Source organism: Bombina bombina, chromosome 3 (assembly GCF_027579735.1).
Source record: "Bombina bombina isolate aBomBom1 chromosome 3, aBomBom1.pri, whole genome shotgun sequence".
In the NCBI taxonomy this organism is placed as follows: Eukaryota; Metazoa; Chordata; class Amphibia; order Anura; family Bombinatoridae; genus Bombina; species Bombina bombina.
In genome coordinates, this window is record NC_069501.1 from 1,025,480,766 (window position 1) to 1,025,504,543 (window position 23,778).

A 23,778-nucleotide genomic window follows, 5' to 3' on the forward strand; every position below is an offset into this window, starting at 1 on the left:
CCTCCCTTTTCAGATCGACGATATACTCTTATATTTACCATTTCCTCTACTGATTCTCGTTTCAGTACTGGTTTGGCTTTCTACAAACATGTAGATGAGTGTCCTGGGGTAAGTAAGTCTTATTTTCTGTGACACTCTAAGCTATGGTTGGGCACTTTATTTATAAAGTTCTAAATATATGTATTCAAACATTTATTTGCCTTGACTCAGAATGTTCAACTTTCCTTATTTCCAGACAGTCAGTTTCATATTTGGGATTATGCTTTAAATTATCATATTTTTTCTTACCTCAAAAAATTTGACTTTTTTTCCCTGTGGGCTGTTAGGCTCGCGGGGGCTGAAAATGCTTCATTTTATTGCGTCATTCTTGGCGCGGACTTTTTTGGCGCAAAAATTCTTTTCCGTTTCCGGCGTCATACGTGTCGCCGGAAGTTGCGTCATTTTTTGACGTTATTTTGCGCCAAAAATGTCGGCGTTCCGGATGTGGCGTCATTTTTGGCGCCAAAAGCATTTAGGCGCCAAATAATGTGGGCGTCTTATTTGGCGCCAAAAAATATGGGCGTCGCTTTTGTCTCCACATTATTTCAGTCTCATTTTTCATTTGCTTCTGGTTGCTAGAAGCTTGATGTTTGGCATTTTTTTCCCATTCCTGAAACTGTCTTATAAGGAATTTGATCTATTTTGCTTTATATGTTGTTTTTTCTCTTACATATTGCAAGATGTCTCACGTTGCATCTGAGCCAGAAGATACTACAGGAAAACCACTGCCTGCTGGATCTACCAAAGCTAAGTGTATCTGCTGTAAACTTTTGGTAGCTATTCCTCCAGCTGTTGTTTGTAATAATTGTCATGACAAACTTGTTAAAGCAGATAATATTTCCTTTAGTGATGTACCATTGCCTGTTGCAGTTCCCTCAACATCTAAGGTGCAGAATGTTCCTGATAACATAAGAGTTTTTGTTTCTGAATCCATAAAGAAGGCTTTGTCTGTTATTTCTCCTTCTAGTAAACGTAAAAAGTCTTTTAAATCTTCTCTCTCTACAGATGAATTTTTAAATGAACACCATCATTCTGATTCTTTGGACTCTTCTGGTTCAGAGGATTCTATCTCAGAGATTGATGCTGATAAATCTTCATATTTATTTAAGATGGAATTTATTCGCTCTTTACTTAAAGAAGTACTAATTGCTTTAGAAATAGAGGATTCTAGTCCTCTTGATACTAATTCTATACGTTTGGATAAGGTTTTTAAAGCTCCTGCGGTTATTCCAGAAGTCTTTCCTGTTCCTAATGCTATTTCTGCAGTAATTGCTAAGGAATGGGATAAATTGGGTAATTCATTTACTCCTTCTAAACGTTTTAAGCAATTATATCCTGTTCCGCCTGACAGGTTAGAATTTTGGGACAAAATCCCTAAAGTTGATGGGGCTATTTCTACCCTTGCTAAACGTACTACCATTCCTACGTCAGATGGTACCTCGTTTAAGGATCCTTTAGATAGAAAAATTGAATCTTTTCTAAGAAAAGCTTATCTATGTTCAGGTAATCTTCTTAGACCTGCTATATCATTGGCTGATGTTGCTGCAGCTTCAACTTTTTGGTTGGAAACTCTAGCGCAACAAGTAACAAATCGTGATTCTCATGATATTATTATTCTTCTCCAGCATGCTAATAATTTCATCTGTGATGCCATTTTTGATATTATTAGAGTTGATGTTAGATTTATGTCTCTGGCTATCTTAGCCAGAAGAGCTTTATGGCTTAAGACCTGGAATGCTGATATGGCTTCTAAATCAACTCTACTTTCCATTTCTTTCCAGGGAAACAAATTATTTGGTTCTCAGTTGGATTCTATTATTTCAACTGTTACTGGTGGGAAAGGAACTTTCTTTCATGTAATTAACAAGAGTCCATGAGCTAGTGACGTATGGGATATACATTCCTACCAGGAGGGGCAAAGTTTCCCAAACCTTAAAATGCCTATAAATACACCCCTCACCACACCCACAAATCAGTTTTACAAACTTTGCCTCCAAGGGAGGTGGTGAAGTAAGTTTGTGCTAGATTCTACGTTGATATGCGCTCCGCAGCAAGTTGGAGCCCGGTTTTTCTCTCAGCGTGCAGTGAATGTCAGAGGGATGTGAGGAGAGTATTGCCTATTGAATGCAGTGATCTCCTTCTACGGGGTCTATTTCATAAGGTTCTCTGTTATCGGTCGTAGAGATTCATCTCTTACCTCCCTTTTCAGATCGACGATATACTCTTATATTTACCATTTCCTCTACTGATTCTCGTTTCAGTACTGGTTTGGCTTTCTACAAACATGTAGATGAGTGTCCTGGGGTAAGTAAGTCTTATTTTCTGTGACACTCTAAGCTATGGTTGGGCACTTTATTTATAAAGTTCTAAATATATGTATTCAAACATTTATTTGCCTTGACTCAGAATGTTCAACTTTCCTTATTTCCAGACAGTCAGTTTCATATTTGGGATTATGCTTTAATTATCATATTTTTCTTACCTCAAAAATTTGACTTTTTCCCTGTGGGCTGTTAGGCTCGCGGGGGCTGAAAATGCTTCATTTTATTGCGTCATTCTTGGCGCGGACTTTTTTGGCGCAAAAATTCATTTCGTTTCCGGCGTCATACGTGTCGCCGGAAGTTGCGTCATTTTTTTGACGTTATTTTGCGCCAAAAATGTCGGCGTTCCGGATGTGGCGTCATTTTTGGCGCCAAAAGCATTTAGGCGCCAAATAATGTGGGCGTCTTATTTGGCGCCAAAAAATATGGGCGTCGTTTTTGTCTCCACATTATTTCAGTCTCATTTTTCATTTGCTTCTGGTTGCTAGAAGCTTGATGTTTGGCATTTTTTTTTCCCATTCCTGAAACTGTCTTATAAGGAATTTGATCTATTTTGCTTTATATGTTGTTTTTTCTCTTACATATTGCAAGATGTCTCACGTTGCATCTGAGCCAGAAGATACTACAGGAAAACCTCTGCCTGCTGGATCTACCAAAGCTAAGTGTATCTGCTGTAAACTTTTGGTAGCTATTCCTCCAGCTGTTGTTTGTATTAAATGTCATGACAAACTTGTTAATGCAGATAATATTTCCTTTAGTGATGTACCATTGCCTGTTGCAGTTCCCTCAACATCTAAGGTGCAGAATGTTCCTGATAACATAAGAGATTTTGTTTCTGAATCCATAAAGAAGGCTTTGTCTGTTATTTCTCCTTCTAGTAAACGTAAAAAGTCTTTTAAATCTTCTCTCTCTACAGATGAATTTTTAAATGAACACCATCATTCTGATTCTTTGGACTCTTCTGGTTCAGAGGATTCTGTCTCAGAGATTGATGCTGATAAATCTTCATATTTATTTAAGATGGAATTTATTCGCTCTTTACTTAAAGAAGTACTAATTGCTTTAGAAATAGAGGATTCTAGTCCTCTTGATACTAATTCTATACGTTTGGATAAGGTTTTTAAAGCTCCTGCGGTTATTCCAGAAGTCTTTCCTGTTCCTAATGCTATTTCTGCAGTAATTGCTAAGGAATGGGATAGATTGGGTAATTCATTTACTCCTTCTAAACGTTTTAAGCAATTATATCCTGTTCCGCCTGACAGATTAGAATTTTGGGACAAAATCCCTAAAGTTGATGGGGCTATTTCTACCCTTGCTAAACGTACTACCATTCCTACATCAGATGGTACCTCGTTTAAGGATCCTTTAGATAGAAAAATTGAATCTTTTCTAAGAAAAGCTTATCTATGTTCAGGTAATCTTCTTAGACCTGCTATATCATTGGCTGATGTTGCTGCAGCTTCAACTTTTTGGTTGGAAACTCTAGCGCAACAAGTAACAAATCGTGATTCTCATGATATTATTATTCTTCTCCAGCATGCTAATAATTTCATCTGTGATGCCATTTTTGATATTATTAGAGTTGATGTTAGATTTATGTCTCTGGCTATCTTAGCCAGAAGAGCTTTATGGCTTAAGACTTGGAATGCTGATATGGCTTCTAAATCAACTCTACTTTCCATTTCTTTCCAGGGAAACAAATTATTTGGTTCTCAGTTGGATTCTATTATTTCAACTGTTACTGGTGGGAAAGGAACTTTTTTACCACAGGATAAAAGTCTAAAGGTAAAAACAGGGCTAACAATCGTTTTCGTTCCTTTCGTTTCAACAAAGAACAAAAGCCTGATCCTTCGTCCTCAGGAGCAGTTTCAGTTTGGAAACCATCTCCAGTCTGGAATAAATCCAAGCCTGCTAGAAAGGCAAAGCCTGCTTCTAAGTTCACATGAAGGTACGGCCCTCATTCCAGTTCAGCTGGTAGGGGGCAGGTTACGTTTTTTCAAAGAAATTTGGATCAGTTCTGTTCACAATCTTTGGATTCAGAACATTGTTTCAGAAGGGTACAGGATTGGTTTCAAGATGAGACCTCCTGCAAAGAGATTTTTTCTTTCCCATGTCCCAGTAAATCCAGTGAAAGCTCAAGCATTTCTGAATTGTGTTTCAGATCTAGAGTTGGCTGGAGTAATTATGCCAGTTCCAGTTCCGGAACAGGGGATGGGGTTTTATTCAAATCTCTTCATTGTACCAAAGAAGGAGAATTCCTTCAGACCAGTTCTGGATCTAAAATTATTGAATCGTTATGTAAGGATACCAACGTTCAAGATGGTAACTGTAAGGACTATATTGCCTTTTGTTCAGCAAGGGAATTATATGTCCACAATAGATTTACAGGATGCATATCTGCATATTCCGATTCATCCAGATCATTATCAGTTCCTGAGATTCTCTTTTCTAGACAAGCATTACCAATTTGTGGCTCTACCGTTTGGCCTTGCTACAGCTCCAAGAATTTTCACAAAGATTCTCGGTGCCCTTCTGTCTGTAATCAGAGAACAGGGTATTGTGGTATTTCCTTATTTGGACGATATCTTGGTACTTGCTCCGTCTTTACATTTAGCAGAGTCTCATACGAATCGACTTGTGTTGTTTCTTCAAGATCATGGTTGGAGGATCAATTTACCAAAAAGTTCTTTGATTCCTCAAACAAGGGTAACCTTTCTGGGTTTCCAGATAGATTCAGTGTCCATGACTTTGTCTTTAACAGACAAGAGATGTCTAAAATTGATTACAGCCTGTCGAAACCTTCAGTCTCAATCATTCCCTTCGGTAGCCTTATGCATGGAAATTCTAGGTCTTATGACTGCTGCATCGGACGCGATCCCCTTTGCTCGTTTTCACATGCGACCTCTTCAGCTCTGTATGCTGAACCAATGGTGCAGGGATTACACGAAGATATATCAATTAATATCTTTAAAACCGATTGTTCGGCACTCTCTAACGTGGTGGACAGATCACCATCGTTTAATTCAGGGGGCTTCTTTTGTTCTTCCGACCTGGACTGTAATTTCAACAGATGCAAGTCTCACAGGTTGGGGAGCTGTGTGGGGATCTCTGACGGCACAAGGAGTTTGGGAATCTCAGGAGGTGAGATTACCGATCAATATCTTGGAACTCCGTGCAGTTTTCAGAGCTCTTCAGTTTTGGCCTCTTCTGAAGAGAGAATCGTTCATTTGTTTTCAGACAGACAATGTCACAACTGTGGCATACATCAATCATCAAGGAGGGACTCACAGTCCTCTGGCTATGAAAGAAGTATCTCGAATTTTGGTTTGGGCGGAATCCAGCTCCTGTCTAATCTCTGCGGTTCATATCCCAGGTGTAGACAATTGGGAAGCGGATTATCTCAGTCGCCAAACGTTGCATCCGGGCGAATGGTCTCTTCACCCAGAGGTATTTCTTCAGATTGTTCAAATGTGGGGGCTCCCAGAGATAGATCTGATGGCCTCTCATCTAAACAAGAAACTTCCCAGGTATCTGTCCAGATCCCGGGATCCTCAGGCGGAGGCAGTGGATGCATTATCACTTCCTTGGAAGTATCATCCTGCCTATATCTTTCCGCCTCTAGTTCTTCTTCCAAGAGTAATCTCCAAGATTCTGAGGGAATGCTCGTTTGTTCTGCTAATAGCTCCGGCATGGCCTCACAGGTTTTGGTATGCGGATCTTGTCCGGATGGCATCTTGCCAACCATGGACTCTTCCGTTAAGACCAGACCTTCTGTCTCAAGGTCCTTTTTTCCATCCGGATCTGAAATCCTTAAATTTAAAGGTATGGAGATTGAACGCTTGATTCTTGGTCATAGAGGTTTCTCTGACTCCGTGATTAATACTATGTTACAGGCTCGTAAATCTGTATCTCGAGAGATATATTATAGAGTCTGGAAGACTTATATTTCTTGGTGTCTTTCTCATCATTTTTCTTGGCATTCTTTTAGAATACCGAGAATTTTACAGTTTCTTCAGGATGGTTTAGATAAGGGTTTGTCCGCGAGTTCTTTGAAAGGACAAATCTCCGCTCTTTCTGTTCTTTTTCACAGAAAGATTGCTATTCTTCCTGATATTCATTGTTTTGTACAAGCTTTGGTTCGTATAAAACCTGTCATTAAGTCAATTTCTCCTCCATGGAGTTTGAATTTGGTTTTGGGAGCTCTTCAAGCTCCTCCGTTTGAACCTATGCATTCATTGGACATTAAATTACTTTCTTGGAAAGTTTTGTTCCTTTTGGCCATCTCTTCTGCTAGAAGAGTTTCTGAATTATCTGCTCTTTCGTGTGAGTCTCCTTTTCTGATTTTTCATCAGGATAAGGCGGTGTTGCGAACTTCTTTTGAATTTTTACCTAAAGTTGTGAATTCCAACAACATTAGTAGAGAAATTGTGGTTCCTTCATTATGTCCTAATCCTAAGAATTCTAAGGAGAAATCATTGCATTCTTTGGATGTTGTTAGAGCTTTGAAATATTATGTTGAAGCTACGAAATCTTTCCGTAAGACTTCTAGTCTATTTGTTATCTTTTCCGGTTCTAGGAAAGGCCAGAAAGCTTCTGCCATTTCTTTGGCATCTTGGTTGAAATCTTTAATTCATCTTGCCTATGTTGAGTCGGGTAAAATTCCGCCTCAAAGAATTACAGCTCATTCTACTAGGTCAGTTTCTACTTCCTGGGCGTTTAGGAATGAAGCTTCGGTTGACCAGATCTGCAAAGCAGCAACTTGGTCCTCTTTGCATACTTTTACTAAATTCTACCATTTTGATGTATTTTCTTCTTCTGAAGCAGTTTTTGGTAGAAAAGTTCTTCAGGCAGCGGTTTCAGTTTGAATCTTCTGCTTATGTTTTTTGTTAAACTTTATTTTGGGTGTGGATTATTTTCAGCAGGAATTGGCTGTCTTTATTTTATCCCTCCCTCTCTAGTGACTCTTGTGTGGAAAGATCCACATCTTGGGTAGTCATTATCCCATACGTCACTAGCTCATGGACTCTTGTTAATTACATGAAAGAAAACATAATTTATGTAAGAACTTACCTGATAAATTCATTTCTTTCATATTAACAAGAGTCCATGAGGCCCACCCTTTTTTGTGGTGGTTATGATTTTTTTGTATAAAGCACAATTATTCCAATTCCTTATTTTATATGCTTCGCACTTTTTTTCTTATCACCCCACTTCTTGGCTATTCGTTAAACTGATTTGTGGGTGTGGTGAGGGGTGTATTTATAGGCATTTTAAGGTTTGGGAAACTTTGCCCCTCCTGGTAGGAATGTATATCCCATACGTCACTAGCTCATGGACTCTTGTTAATATGAAAGAAATGAATTTATCAGGTAAGTTCTTACATAAATTATGTTTTTTTACCACAGGATAAAAAGTCTAAAGGTAAAAACAGGGCTAACAATCGTTTTCGTTCCTTTCGTTTCAACAAAGAACAAAAGCCTGATCCTTCGTCCTCAGGAGCAGTTTCAGTTTGGAAACCATCTCCAGTCTGGAATAAATCCAAGCCTGCTAGAAAGGCAAAGCCTGCTTCTAAGTTCACATGAAGGTACGGCCCTCATTCCAGTTCAGCTGGTAGGGGGCAGGTTACGTTTTTTCAAAGAAATTTGGATCAATTCTGTTCACAATCTTTGGATTCAGAACATTGTTTCAGAAGGGTACAGAATTGGTTTCAAGATGAGACCTCCTGCAAAGAGATTTTTTCTTTCCCATGTCCCAGTAAATCCAGTGAAAGCTCAAGCATTTCTGAATTGTGTTTCAGATCTAGAGTTGGCTGGAGTAATTATGCCAGTTCCAGTTCCGGAACAGGGGATGGGGTTTTATTCAAATCTCTTCATTGTACCAAAGAAGGAGAATTCCTTCAGACCAGTTCTGGATCTAAAATTATTGAATCGTTATGTAAGGATACCAACGTTCAAGATGGTAACTGTAAGGACTATATTGCCTTTTGTTCAGCAAGGGAATTATATGTCCACAATAGATTTACAGGATGCATATCTGCATATTCCGATTCATCCAGATCATTATCAGTTCCTGAGATTCTCTTTTCTAGACAAGCATTACCAATTTGTGGCTCTACCGTTTGGCCTTGCTACAGCTCCAAGAATTTTCACAAAGATTCTCGGTGCCCTTCTGTCTGTAATCAGAGAACAGGGTATTGTGGTATTTCCTTATTTGGACGATATCTTGGTACTTGCTCCGTCTTTACATTTAGCAGAGTCTCATACGAATCGACTTGTGTTGTTTCTTCAAGATCATGGTTGGAGGATCAATTTACCAAAAAGTTCTTTGATTCCTCAAACAAGGGTAACCTTTCTGGGTTTCCAGATAGATTCAGTGTCCATGACTTTGTCTTTAACAGACAAGAGACGTCTAAAATTGATTACAGCCTGTCGAAACCTTCAGTCTCAATCATTCCCTTCGGTAGCCTTATGCATGGAAATTCTAGGTCTTATGACTGCTGCATCGGACGCGATCCCCTTTGCTCGTTTTCACATGCGACCTCTTCAGCTCTGTATGCTGAACCAATGGTGCAGGGATTACACAAAGATATATCAATTAATATCTTTAAAACCGATTGTTCGGCACTCTCTAACGTGGTGGACAGATCACCATCGTTTAATTCAGGGGGCTTCTTTTGTTCTTTCGACCTGGACTGTAATTTCAACAGATGCAAGTCTCACAGGTTGGGGAGCTGTGTGGGGATCTCTGACGGCACAAGGAGTTTGGGAATCTCAGGAGGTGAGATTACCGATCAATATCTTGGAACTCCGTGCAGTTTTCAGAGCTCTTCAGTTTTGGCCTCTTCTGAAGAGAGAATCGTTCATTTGTTTTCAGACAGACAATGTCACAACTGTGGCATACATCAATCATCAAGGAGGGACTCACAGTCCTCTGGCTATGAAAGAAGTATCTCGAATTTTGGTTTGGGCGGAATCCAGCTCCTGTCTAATCTCTGCGGTTCATATCCCAGGTGTAGACAATTGGGAAGCGGATTATCTCAGTCGCCAAACGTTGCATCCGGGCGAATGGTCTCTTCACCCAGAGGTATTTCTTCAGATTGTTCAATTGTGGGGGCTCCCAGAGATAGATCTGATGGCCTCTCATCTAAACAAGAAACTTCCCAGGTATCTGTCCAGATCCCGGGATCCTCAGGCGGAGGCAGTGGATGCATTATCACTTCCTTGGAAGTATCATCCTGCCTATATCTTTCCGCCTCTAGTTCTTCTTCCAAGAGTAATCTCCAAGATTCTGAGGGAATGCTCGTTTGTTCTGCTAATAGCTCCGGCATGGCCTCACAGGTTTTGGTATGCGGATCTTGTCCGGATGGCATCTTGCCAGCCATGGACTCTTCCGTTAAGACCAGACCTTCTGTCACAAGGTCCTTTTTTCCATCCGGATCTGAAATCCTTAAATTTAAAGGTATGGAGATTGAACGCTTGATTCTTGGTCATAGAGGTTTCTCTGACTCCGTGATTAATACTATGTTACAGGCTCGTAAATCTGTATCTCGAGAGATATATTATAGAGTCTGGAAGACTTATATTTCTTGGTGTCTTTCTCATCATTTTTCTTGGCATTCTTTTAGAATACCGAGAATTTTACAGTTTCTTCAGGATGGTTTAGATAAGGGTTTGTCCGCAAGTTCTTTGAAAGGACAAATCTCCGCTCTTTCTGTTCTTTTTCACAGAAAGATTGCTATTCTTCCTGATATTCATTGTTTTGTACAAGCTTTGGTTCGTATAAAACCTGTCATTAAGTCAATTTCTCCTCCTTGGAGTTTGAATTTGGTTCTGGGAGCTCTTCAAGCTCCTCCGTTTGAACCTTTGCATTCATTGGACATTAAATTACTTTCTTGGAAAGTTTTGTTCCTTTTGGCCATCTCTTCTGCTAGAAGAGTTTCTGAATTATCTGCTCTTTCGTGTGAGTCTCCTTTTCTGATTTTTCATCAGGATAAGGCGGTGTTGCGAACTTCTTTTGAATTTTTACCTAAAGTTGTGAATTCCAACAACATTAGTAGAGAAATTGTGGTTCCTTCATTATGTCCTAATCCTAAGAATTCTAAGGAGAAATCATTGCATTCTTTGGATGTTGTTAGAGCTTTGAAATATTATGTTGAAGCTACGAAATCTTTCCGTAAGACTTCTAGTCTATTTGTTATCTTTTCCGGTTCTAGGAAAGGCCAGAAAGCTTCTGCCATTTCTTTGGCATCTTGGTTGAAATCTTTAATTCATCTTGCCTATGTTGAGTCGGGTAAAATTCCGCCTCAAAGAATTACAGCTCATTCTACTAGGTCAGTATCTACTTCCTGGGCGTTTAGGAATGAAGCTTCGGTTGACCAGATCTGCAAAGCAGCAACTTGGTCCTCTTTGCATACTTTTACTAAATTCTACCATTTTGATGTATTTTCTTCTTCTGAAGCAGTTTTTGGTAGAAAAGTTCTTCAGGCAGCGGTTTCAGTTTGAATCTTCTGCTTATGTTTTTTGTTAAACTTTATTTTGGGTGTGGATTATTTTCAGCAGGAATTGGCTGTCTTTATTTTATCCCTCCCTCTCTAGTGACTCTTGTGTGGAAAGATCCACATCTTGGGTAGTCATTATCCCATACGTCACTAGCTCATGGACTCTTGTTAATTACATGAAAGAAAACATAATTTATGTAAGAACTTACCTGATAAATTCATTTCTTTCATATTAACAAGAGTCCATGAGGCCCACCCTTTTTTGTGGTGGTTATGATTTTTTTGTATAAAGCACAATTATTCCAATTCCTTATTTTATATGCTTCGCACTTTTTTTCTTATCACCCCACTTCTTGGCTATTCGTTAAACTGATTTGTGGGTGTGGTGAGGGGTGTATTTATAGGCATTTTAAGGTTTGGGAAACTTTGCCCCTCCTGGTAGGAATGTATATCCCATACGTCACTAGCTCATGGACTCTTGTTAATATGAAAGAAATGAATTTATCAGGTAAGTTCTTACATAAATTATGTTATTTAAAAAAAAAAGTAATAAACAAAAGATTTACATTACATAGTAGTTTTCCATGCTAGAATATTGCACAATAGACTTTTTTTCCAAGCACAAATTCACATTACAATTTCTGAAGACATAAAACATAAATAATATTAATAAAAATAAAACATTTTCTAAAATCAACCAGATATAATTTAAGCTTCTAACAAGTGTCAATCCATTTTTTCCAGCTATTGTCTTTTATAGGATTGGTCTTTATTGCAATAACTGTACTACTAATAGTTGGTAGAATTGCTGAATGCAAGTGCTTAAGGGAGATTTTTACCTATACAGCTGTATACCCCCATACAATGTCACCAGAATAAAAAGAAACAACACTTTGCATAAATTTGTCTGTCTGTGTTTACGTAACACATCCACACACATTAAACTTCTGTTAGGGACCAAATGTTAAACTAAAAAATGTTTACTACGTGTTTAACTAAAATGACTAAAGTTCAGGAGGCTCACACAGTGGTAATACATATTTTGCATTTATTTAAATAGCTGTAAGTAGCATCAACGTAAAGAAATTCTAGATTTTGTTATTTTGTTAACAGAACCACTTTAGTTGCAGTAACTCCGGTTTACAGAACCTTTCTTTTCTGTACCACAAGGTGGCAGCAGCAGACTAGAATTTTGAATATCTACAACAAAATACAGCCTGCACATTTTTCCCCAACAGCATCTGGTTAAATGACTTATGTCATATTGTATGTATGTACTGGGTGCAGTTATTTAGTAAAAATGTTTGTAGAACATTATAAAAGGTCATGTTCACTGAAGCACTGGTTACAAAGTACTGTCAGTAGCCTCTTACATATGGAAGTTTCACCATAACAAGTTTAAAGGGACATTGTACACTAGATTTTATATAACCCATCTGGTGGTGTTTTTATAAAAATGTATAGTTTTGCTTATTTTTAAATAACATTGTGCTTATTTTCAGACTCCTAACCAAGCCCCAGAGTTTTAGATGTATACTGATGTATATAGACTTTAAATTGATTCTGTTTGTATAATGGGCTTCTTTATATGCAGGGGATGGGAAGGTTTGCTGTCAGCCCCTTTCAGTGGGTGTCCCTGCCTAACCTCATCAACAGTGCTAAATTTAGGAGTATCTAGGTAAGTTTTTAAATGGTTTTATACTGGATTTATATATCAGTATCTCTGCATATTATTCTTTATAGTAGTGTCTATTACATGCAGTTAAATGAAAATTGGTGTATACTGTCCCTTTAACTTATTTAGGCATAAAATTAATTTTCTACACAGTCAGCTTACAAAGTTCCCTGAGATTCCTCTTCAATAATCACAGTAAATCTTAGTAAAACAAACAATAGGGATGAATAAACTGGTTTATTATGTAGCTATTACATATAACTTGTATTTTCTATAGGTGGTAATTACAGATATGTTCTATTGTACAAATAAAATGCTGTTTGATTAGAGTGTTTTATTTCTAAACAAATAATCTTCTTTTACTGCATGTTTAACCTTTACAAACATGTTAATCATGTAGTCAGTCAGGCTACTCAAACACCCCAATTCTGCAGCACTTGATAATACAGCCAATGGCTGGGGTATACGCAAGTACGCTTGCTTCTCATTTGCTTAACAAATGTATCCTAATCTGGAGTGGCAGAGGATCACAACTTTGACTATGCATGTAATCATTGTATTTGCAGGTTAATAGGCCATTTTATTTTTACAGCATGTAACCGTGATAAGTGTGTGTGTGTGCGTGCGTGTGCGTATGCATGTGTGTGTGTGTGCATAGGAATTGAGCACATCTAGGCAAGATCCCCCACTTGCTTTACCCAGAAATACTCCATATACAATGTTACCAGTGCACAAGAGAATTCTGGGAAAGATATGCAAATTTTTGTTTGCAGTTTTTTGCTTCAAATACTGTTTTAACACAGCGATCCTTTTAACAGGATTATTGCAGCAATACAGAAATCACTCACTATAATATAATATAATATAAAAAACTGAGAATTTGCATATCTAATTTGCGTATCTTACCCAGAATTCTTTTGTGCACTGGTAACATTGTATATGGAGTATTTCTGGGGAAAAGCAAGCGGGGGATCTTGCCTAGATGTGCTAATTTCCTATGCAAATATTTGTATTGATTATATATATATAAATAATGTTTTTTGTGCCTACTTATACTACAGTATATTTACATTCATTTATAGGAACCAATAACAAGTAGCTAAAACAACATCTTGCACAAGCAAATAACTAAGAGAGTACCTCTACTTGGCCACTGCCATCATCCACCATCCGCTCCTGAGCGGCCACTTCCGGTTTAGCGTGAAGTAATGAGGTATCAAATTTCTCCTGGCTGACCCTTGCTGAGAAACACATTGGTCAATAACAGTTTATACAGCTCAACGAAATCTTAAATTGTTTGCAAATAATGACATTTAATGATAATAGAATAATGATAAAATATCTAGAAAGAAAATGGGTTAGTGGTTACATTGCAATATATATGTATAATAATATAGAATGAGTGAATAAGAAGATTATACATAGATTTTCTTAGCCAGAAGGAGGGGGAGTATTTTTCCATTTTATTAAAAATTCTCAATACATCACCCAGGAGCAAAGAACAGATACTTGTAATTATTGTATTGAAAGGTATATTTTGTGGTAATCACATTGGTATTGCTATGAACAGACTACTAAATGTCAGAGCCACAAAAGTGGAATGTGGCTTTTTTCAATATGACCCAGCATCAGGAGATGTCTAAAGATTTGGAAATGCTGCAAAAACCCCTTCCTTTACAAATCCTAGCTATAGCTGCTATGGTGTCACCTCTCCAGATAGTTGTTACATTGTCATCTCTCCAGATAACTACTACAGTGTCACCTCTCCACTCTTTACAAAGTAGGAAAATGACTAAATCCTCCAACGATCATCCAATTCAATATTAAAATAAACATAAATGTGTCATCCTGAAATTAATTGAAACATGTATTTCTATGGAAGCCACTAACCATTAATAGCAACAGTATTCCATTCATGTCAATGTGAGAGCATTTGAAAATTGTTAAAGCTAAAACCTAGTGCAAGGTCTGGTTTTGATTATATACACCAGTAAGTAAAATTACATTTTCTAAATATAAAGCAGGAATAATCCATTAAAAAACCACAGGTGACAATAAATTACTTAAAGGGACACTCAGGTTAAATCAAATTTTCATGATTCAGACACAGCATGTAATTTTAAACAACTTTCCAATTTACTTCTATTAAAAAAAATGTGCAGTCTTTTATATTTACAATTTTTGAATCGCCAGATCCTACTGAGCATGTGCAAGAATTCACAGACTATACATATATGCATTTGTGATTGGCTGATTGCTATCATATGCTACAAGGGGAGTGGAAATATACATAACTGAAATTTGTTATATAAAAATCTACTACTAATTTGAAGTTCAGACTAAGTTCTATTGCATTGTCTTGTTATCTTGCATTTGTTGATTATGCAAATCTAATGTGTTGACTGGTCCTTTAAGGACACGGATGCTGTTATAAGTCCCTTTATACTGTGTCATCCCCATCACAACATATTTCAACTTGATCTAGAGCTTAAAGAAGAATGTGGACTAACCCTAACTAACATTTCTCTAGTCACATGTACTTCAGAGGAACCACAACTGGTTCTTAATTTTAGTGACCTATGGAGAATCCATCTAAATCAAAAGAGACTGTTAATTGCTATCAGGTGTCAGTACGGAATTTCTCATTAAATATTACCAAACATTCAAAAAGATACTCATTTTGAAGCTAGGAAAGACATGGGGTATTTGCCCATGAAAAAGTATCCCTCCAAAAGAAGGACAATAGGGAGATATGAAATTACCAAAGCATAACAGAGGGATAGTAGTGAAATGTCCTTACCAATCTTGTTACCGCTGAAGGCCTTTCCCATTCCAACAGCCTGATCTTTTACAGTCCATTTCTTGAAGAGCTGTTTAAACATAGCTGATTCTGCTCCATCGTTTATGGTCTCCACATTAGTGCTCTGAGGATAACCTTTCATTTTTATGAATTCCTGTGAGATTCAGCACAGGCAAAAATAATAAAATAAACACAATAGCAACATGACAAACAACTATCACACTAGGAGGCGCCTTTGTTTTGTGATTTATTCACAGAAAAAGTTTACAACATGACAAACAAAGCTATCAAAATAAAGGTTGTCAAAAGAGCCTTGATTTATAGACTGAAGTGAATATTTTGACCTGGCTTCTTAAAGTGAAGGTCAATTTTGATGAATTAGTGCCCGGTTTTTAATAATCCTATTAAAAACAAGGGCTCTTTAATTCATCAAAATTGACATTTCACTATTTTTCTTCAAAAACTTACCTTTTCATTCTGGCAGCCGCTCCAGCGATTCCCACGGCCGTCAGAAGCCTTTGCAGACATCAGAAATGACGAATCCGGCTTCCTCCAATCACGGCTTCCCCCCCGGGGGAATCTTGGCCTGATGCAACGCCGTGATTGGAGGAAGCTGGATTAGTCATTTTGGACCCGCGAAGACGGCTTGCGACTGGCGGAGGAAGTGCTGGAGCGGCTGCCGGGATTAAAAGGTAAGTTTTTGAAGAAAAATAGTGAAATGTCAATTTTGATGAATTAAAGAGCCCTTGTTTTTAATAGGATTATTAAAAACCGGGCACTAATTCATCAAAATTGACCTTCATACATGTCTGTAAACTAAAAACTTACTTTCTAAAATTAGTATAGTCACATCTCTTAGTAATACAGCATTTATTTTTAAACTCTAACTAATTTTGAGTTTTTATTGTATCAGTAATTACTCATAGACGTCAGTGTAATGGAATAGTGGGCTGGGGGGGGGGGGGTATAAACTAGTGTTCCCTAGACTCACTAAGCCTTAGCCCTTTACTGCAGGGTGGTATAATGATGGATATTTTCACTATGGCATGACTAAGTACTTGGAAAGTGTAATGTATGGAAAGACAGATGTTTTAGGATAAGACACTGAAGTAGAAATTATATAAAATGATTTTTTTTTTATTAAATGTATATATGGAGCACAAGTGCATAAAAAGTGCATTTAGCTTATTCAACCAAAAACGTCTATTTGATGATAGCTGTCATGGTTCTACTAATTCGCGTCAAGGCCTGTGTGATCTTTTGGAAGGATGGGGAATGATTATTTCCCACCATTGGGCTAGATTATAAGTGGAGCTCTATGTATTGATCAAACGCTAACTCTGCTAGAAGTTATCTTTTTGCTTGTTGGGTACCGTGCATATTAAAAGTTGAAATTAAAAAGTTTTCGCTGCCACTCTAACCCGACACGCACACAAAAGTTAAAGTTAGAATATCGTAACCATGTTAACGTGTTCCCACATACACTTCAATGGAGCTTTAAAAGTGGGAAAAAACCTAATACCCAACAAGTCGCTCAAACCTGATCACTTTTTCTAAAGTGCATTAACCCGACACTAATTATTAATATTTCACATTCCAATGTTATTCACATAGCAGAATTTGTTCTTAAATATATGTGTGTATATATATATATATATATATATATGTATGTGTGTGTTTTTGTGTAAAATATATAAATATATATATATATATATATATTCCAACAGACAAATGCACTCCATTCGTCTGTTGGAATATTTGTTTGCATTTTTGTACCCAGGCAGCTGGCTTCTGGTGGTTTGGTCTGAAGATTTGATTGCAGATTGCAGCTATCTATCTATCTATCTATCTATCTATCTATCTATCTATCTATATATGTATACACATGTATTTATGTGTTTATATGTGTATACATGTCTGTAAATACATAAATAAACGTATACATATGTACACACAGACACACAAATATACACAAACATATTGTATGTATCGCTCTCTATGTTAAAGCCCTTTGCAGTCCTGTTTTTTTCTAACGTTTTTATGCAATTGTTAAAAAATATATTTTTATTAGTTAGCGTTATTATGAGTGTAACTATGCTATTCAATGTATTTTTGTGCGTTAAATTCAATTGCGCTTGAGCAAACGCGTTTACTTTCAACGTGTGCAAACACCCACAATAAACTCCTTTCACTTGTGCATAACAGTTAATGCACCACGTGGAATCTAGCCCTTAATCAGGTTTGGACGACATCTCATCTTGCCCATAGTTAATGTGGCTCTGCTAATCAGATTTACACATACACTTTTTTAATAAATCAGTGTAGTACAGTCAGATATGCTAAGGTTTCAAAATATAATATAAAGTAAGTGGAAGATAGATTCTACTGAGATTTTAGTATAATTATGCTAAAAGTTTGTTTTCATTTGTAGAGGATAATTAATTTACTTACCAAAGCCTTAGACATTGCAGTTTGCCTCTCTGGCTTTGAGGCACCTTTGCCCTTCCAAACATATATTTTGGTTCCTCCTTGATCCAGAATGTAACAGTCCTAGAGGAAAAAACAAATTTCAGACGCCTCATATTATAAAATCTTAAAACAATGCTATGACTCAGGAAATGAAGAAGTCTGGTTCAGGTACCAGAATATGCAGCTCATAGTAGTTACAGCAACTTTACCAAGTGCAAACCTAGTTCAATAACTGGAGTATAAATGTTGTGTTTGAGGTACAGGCTAGCTGTTAAAATTGTTTTTCTGTTATATAAAGTTTGTGTTATTTATTCCCCCCCCCCCCCCAATTCATCTGTAGAACATATGCCCCTATTTAATATGTTAGAAGAGAGATTTAAAAGGCAGGATGTTTTTCATTTAAGTTCTTTCAGGTGCATTTAATAAAACAACTAATATTTTTTCTCCTGATTTCCACAGAAAAAAGCTGCCAATTTGTCTTGAGATCTTTCACCTAGATTACGAGTTTTGCGTTACGGCTTTTAACTCTAAAAAAATGGCCACGAACGTATATTACGAGTCGTGTCGGTATAGCTATACCGCAAGCATTTTAGCCTGTAAAGCAACGTCCATTCCGCATTCAAAAAAATGACGTTTGAGTGTGGGATTTTCATGGGATTTTCATAGCGCCGGTATTACAGGTTGTGCGTTCCGGCTAAAATGATTGCGTTACAGCCTATACCCACACGATCCATACCGCCATTTGAGACCAGTAGTTATGGATTTTAAGAAACAAAAATGTTTTACAAAACTCATAACTAAAAGGTTACAAAGTACACTAACACCCATAAACTACATATTAACCCCTAAACTGCCACCCTCCTGCATTGCAAACACTATTTAAAACTTATTAACTCCTAATCTGCCTCCCACCTACATCGCGACTATTAAATGTATTAACCCCTAATCTGCCGCCTACCCACATCGCCAGCACTATTTAAATATATTAATCCCTAAACCGCTGCTCTCCGACATCGCCACACTATAATAAAGTTATTAACCCCTAAACTGCCGCTCCCCGACAACGCCGCCACTAAATAAACGTATTAATCCCTAAACCTCCGTCCTCCCACATCGCCGCTACTAAATAAACCTATTAACCAGTAAACCTCCGGCCTCCCACATCTCCCCCACTAAATAAACGTATTAACCCCTAAACCTCTGGCCCCCCATATTGCTAAACACTAAATTAAACTATTAACCCCTAAACCTATCACCCCACTAACTTTAAATTAAAATTACAATATAACTATATTTGAATAAATAAAAACGTACCTGTGAAATAAAATTGAACCTAACATTAAACTATAAATCAACCTAACCTTACTATTCTAATAAAATAAAAAAAATACCAATTAAAAATACTAAAAAAAAAAAAAAATTATCCTACGAAAAAATTATCAAAAATAGAAACAATTATACCTAATTTAATAGACCTAAAAAAAATAAAACAGCCCCCCAAAATAAAAACACCCCCTAGCCTACAATAAACTACCAATAGCCCTTAAAAGGGCCTTTTGTAGGGCATTGCCCTAAGTTAAACAGCTCTTTTACCGGTAAAAAAATACGAAGTCAGTCGACAAGTGGGATCGGTGGAGCGGCACCTGATAGGAGGGGGCTAACCTGGCTGATTCTGACTACATAACTCAGGTAGGGGGTAGCCGCAGGGCAGGCAAGCCCCAGCTCAAAAGTTTTGGGGTTAAGCCTTAGGTTGCCAACTTTCCACCCATCCCGGTATGACCGTGGCAGCCGCAGCCCTGTTAACATGCCAATTGCCAGTATGCCAGTCCACTGTCCTGCATAAATTACGACAATGGATCAATCAAGCCAACACTTCTTCCTAATAAAAGCAGAACTTTATTGTAACATGACCTATTATTTTGGTTTTACTAATATGACAATAAATTTCTGCTTTTGATAGGAAGAAGTGTCTGCTGACTGATGTGCTTGATTATAATTTTTTCAAGCAGTCTTGTTCCTTTAGCACCTTTCTGGCCAGTATACTCCCTAGTTATTGGGGGAAGGGGGCTTGATCCACTTGGTCCACATCATGGTCTCTGGAGCAGTAGAGACCCCATACTTTTACTACTTGTCTTCAAATCATACCTCTACAGCTACGCTAAGGCTGCTAAGCTCAAGTACACAGCACCTGGTTGCAATTAAAGGAGAGCACGGGTGTGAGGTATGTTTGCCTGACCTGCCCCATCCCAGGGTCCTATAATGTCACCTGCCCCTACCCAGAGTATAATAATGTCACCTGCTCCTACCCCAGGGTACCATAATGTTGCATGCCCCTACCACAAAGTCAAATAATGTCAGATCTGCTCCTACCCTAGAGTACCATAAAGTCACCTGGTCCTAACCCAGGGTACTATAATGTCACCTGGTCCTATCCCAGAGTACCATAATATCACCTGCCCTTACCCCAAGGTCCCATAGTGTCACATGCCCTTACCCCAGGGTCCCATAAAGTCCCATGCCCCTACCCCAAAGTCCCATAATGTCAGATCTGCTCCTAACCCAGGGTACCATAATGTAACCTGTCCCTACCCCAGGGTTCCATAAAGTCATCAGTCCATTACTCCCTGGCCAAAAAAATTATATGGCCAAAAATGACCTAAATCCAAAGGGGGGGGGGGGCAGCTGGATTCTGAGTGCCTAGGGCAGCAGAAAACCTAAATACACCACTGCACTAACCCCATAAAATCTACTCACAGTTCCTGAAGTCCAGACATCCATCTTCAGCCAGGCGGTGAGAAGTCTTCATCCAGGCGGCGGACACCTTCATCCATCCTGGGCGGCATCTTCTACCTTCATCCCGGCAGCGCGGAGCTATCCTGGAAGCCGATGCCATCCTGCACGGAGCGTCCTCTTCATACAGTCACCACTGTATACTGAAGCTTCAATGCAAGGTAGCCGTTTCAAAATGACGTACCTTGCAATTCTATTGGCTGATTTGATTCTTCAAAATCAAATCAGCCAATAGGATGAGAGCTTCTGAAATCATATTGGATGTTTAAAACAGCTAATAGGATGAGAGCTACTGAAATTCTATTGGCTGATTTGAACACATTTGAAACGGCTATCTTGCATTGAAGCTTCAGTCTACGGCGATGACCGTATGAATAGGACGCTTCGTGCACGATGTCTTCCAGGGTAGCTCCGCGTCACCGGGATGAAGATAGAAGATGCCCCAGAGATGGATGAAGGTGTCACTGCCTGGATGAAGACTTCTCGCCGCCTGGATGAAGATGGATGTCCGGACTTCAGGAACCGTAAGTCGAAAAATAATAAATTTAAAGAAACTAAGGAGAGTTAGGGAGAAGACATAAGGAAAAAGTCAGATGAGGTCAATAAACAGACTTATTGGAAATAAATTTCATCAGGACAATCTGGATACCAACTACAAGGTTGTAGATATAAAGGTTGTGGTATAGCGAAAGAGTATGTTATATCCAATCGTGAAAATAAAAAGGTCTTAGAAGACCGATGAGTTCTTCTTTTAATAAAAAATAAGGGGTCTTGCAGTAAATCCACAACTTTTATGGAAGATAGTAAAATGCCCTCTCCTTCTCAGCATTTTTTTATTTTATTTTTTAGAAAAACAGACCAACACAGGAAATACTCTTATGGAAGAGAGGCATTTGGGATTTACAAATAGAGACAAAAAAAAGAACTATTTAAAAATAAAACACCAAGATATTTTAAATAATTTTATAAGAAGGGACTCTATTGTACCCAAAACACGCTCTCAATTATGAGCCAAAAAGATAAAAAGAAATTGTGAAAGACAGAAAGGCAAGGAAAAGGGAAGAAGGAAAGCCTATTAATAGATACTTTCAATTTGTATCATATCAGTTGAACAATGACAAATTAAGAGTTCTGAATAAATGTTTGTCATATAGTCCTACCGATAACCATAAGGTTTTAAAGTTATTTGTAAATTAGATTAAATAGATTCTGCTTCTAAATACAGGGAGAGTCCACAGCTGCATTCATTACTTGTGGGAATATAGAACCTGGCCACCAGAAAGAGGCAGACACCCCAGACAAAGGTTTAAATACCTCCCCCACTTCCCTCATCCCCCAGTCATTCTTTGCCTTTCATCACAGGAGGTTGGCAGAGAAGTGTCAGAAGTTTTTTCAGAGTAGTTCCTTATGAGGGGTACCTGCCCTTCGGTATGGAACTGGAGTTTTAAGTAGTTTTGTCAGCCTCTCAGTGAGAGCATTGCTAAAAGTTAGAGTCTGGAGATGCAGGGAGAGTCTTTCTGAGAAACTATCCAGACTCAGATTAACAGCTCCTATAAGCAATCAGCATTGAGGAGTTTCGCTGCTTGCTTTCTTCACTCAAGTCCATGTCAGAGGTGCTGTTACTATCTGTCAAACTTGAAGAACCGTGTTGCTGTTCCACGGCTTGGATTCCTTTAAGATCGTTTCATTTTATACACACATGTTAACGATAGAAGACATGGTCTCAGTGGGACTCCTTTATCTTTATGGAATCAAGGGTTAATATCTCCTGAGGGAGCTTATTGAACAGTGTGGTCTTTTTAATAATGTTTGTTATGTGATTTTGACTGCGTATGTGTAAGGAGACATTTTAGGCTCTTAGGCTGATACGGAACATACAGGTTATAGAGCTGCACAGTTTTATTAAGCTGGCATGCTTTTCCTAGCAGGAGTGGTCCTGCATGGGGCGCCATGTGACTGGGTGTAGTCACATCTTATTTTCCATTTCCGATTCCTGACCGTGTGGCTGCAGAGAAGAGTTAATTCTCTACCTGTCTAGGTTATTAAAGGTGGTGAGTGCCCCAGCCATGGGGGGTGTAGGTGCCAGTTGTTTTTTAGTCTAAAACTTTTAATGAGCATTATGGAGGTGTCTAATATTCTAGAGGATTCCTCTGATACAGATTTTGATACCTGCATATGTTATTAGGAGGACCGGGTAGACCAGCCTGCTCAATTATGTTCCGTATGCCGCTATAGGGTATTCTCTTCTAACAATGTTGAGATGTTAAAGACCACTGAGCCATCTACCTCTGAGGATTCCTCCTCCCATGAGATGCGTTCCCTAGAATCTTATCCTACACATACAGTTTCCCTAAGTGCAATTACTCCTTCATCTGAGGGAGACTTTTTTCCACCGGAGGTTACTGCACATTTTTGCATGGCCATCTCTATGGCTTTAGCGAGTTTGCCTCTTCCACCTACTGGCAAGCGAAGGATTAATCCATGCTCTCCTACACATGGGCCATCGTGTAAAATTATGATTGTGCCAGATCTGTCATCTGGGGGTGCGGTTCCCTCTGAGACTTCAGAGGTAGAACCTTCAGGGTCGAAATCGCCTGATTTGATTCCTCCAACTGGGGAGGATTTGGCTTTTAGACAGAGTGGCATTTCCTTCTGAGAGAGATTTTGGTGATGTTAGAGGTTCCCAGTCCTGATCCGTCAGGTGGATCTCAGTCCTCCATCTCAGATAACAATCTTGATTAGACGAGTGGAGAAGGTTGGATCCTCTCCTTTATCGTCTCTATGCAAATAGTTATAGAATTCCAGTCCCGAGCTCTATGGGGGGTTTGTGTTATAAAAGTCCAGAAAAGAGCAGCACCACCAAATAAGCAATTCAAGCTTTCTTTATTGGGACATCATAAAGACAAAAAAACATGACGTTTCGGTCTATCTGACCTTAATCATGTTGTATACAATAATGCCCTAACAAATTGCTTATAAACCCAAAGTGGGTGGAGTCAGATACCTATACAGGTGTTCAATATTCTTAACATTACCAACTATTAGTTGCATGACTCACAACTCCATCTAGTGGTAGTAGGGACATCCATCTAATTACATGAAACCTTAAAAAGCAACACAGATATATACAATATATACAGGATATAAAAATATCACAACCTTGTAATATATTTCAGAACAACAATAT

At 38.3% G+C, this 23,778-nt stretch overlaps 1 protein-coding gene across 1 annotated transcript in view; it reads right to left on the reverse strand.

Annotated features, from left to right (window-relative positions):
- Positions 1-23,778, reverse strand: part of AVIL (advillin) — a 220,141-nt gene that overhangs the window by 41,629 nt on the left and 154,734 nt on the right. The window contains exons 9-11 of the mRNA XM_053708212.1: positions 17,784-17,882; positions 15,333-15,486; positions 13,673-13,773 (exon numbers count right to left, since the gene is read on the reverse strand). Of these exons, the coding sequence (XP_053564187.1) occupies positions 13,673-13,773; positions 15,333-15,486; positions 17,784-17,882 (354 nt within the window). The remainder of the gene's footprint in view (positions 1-13,672; positions 13,774-15,332; positions 15,487-17,783; positions 17,883-23,778) is intronic.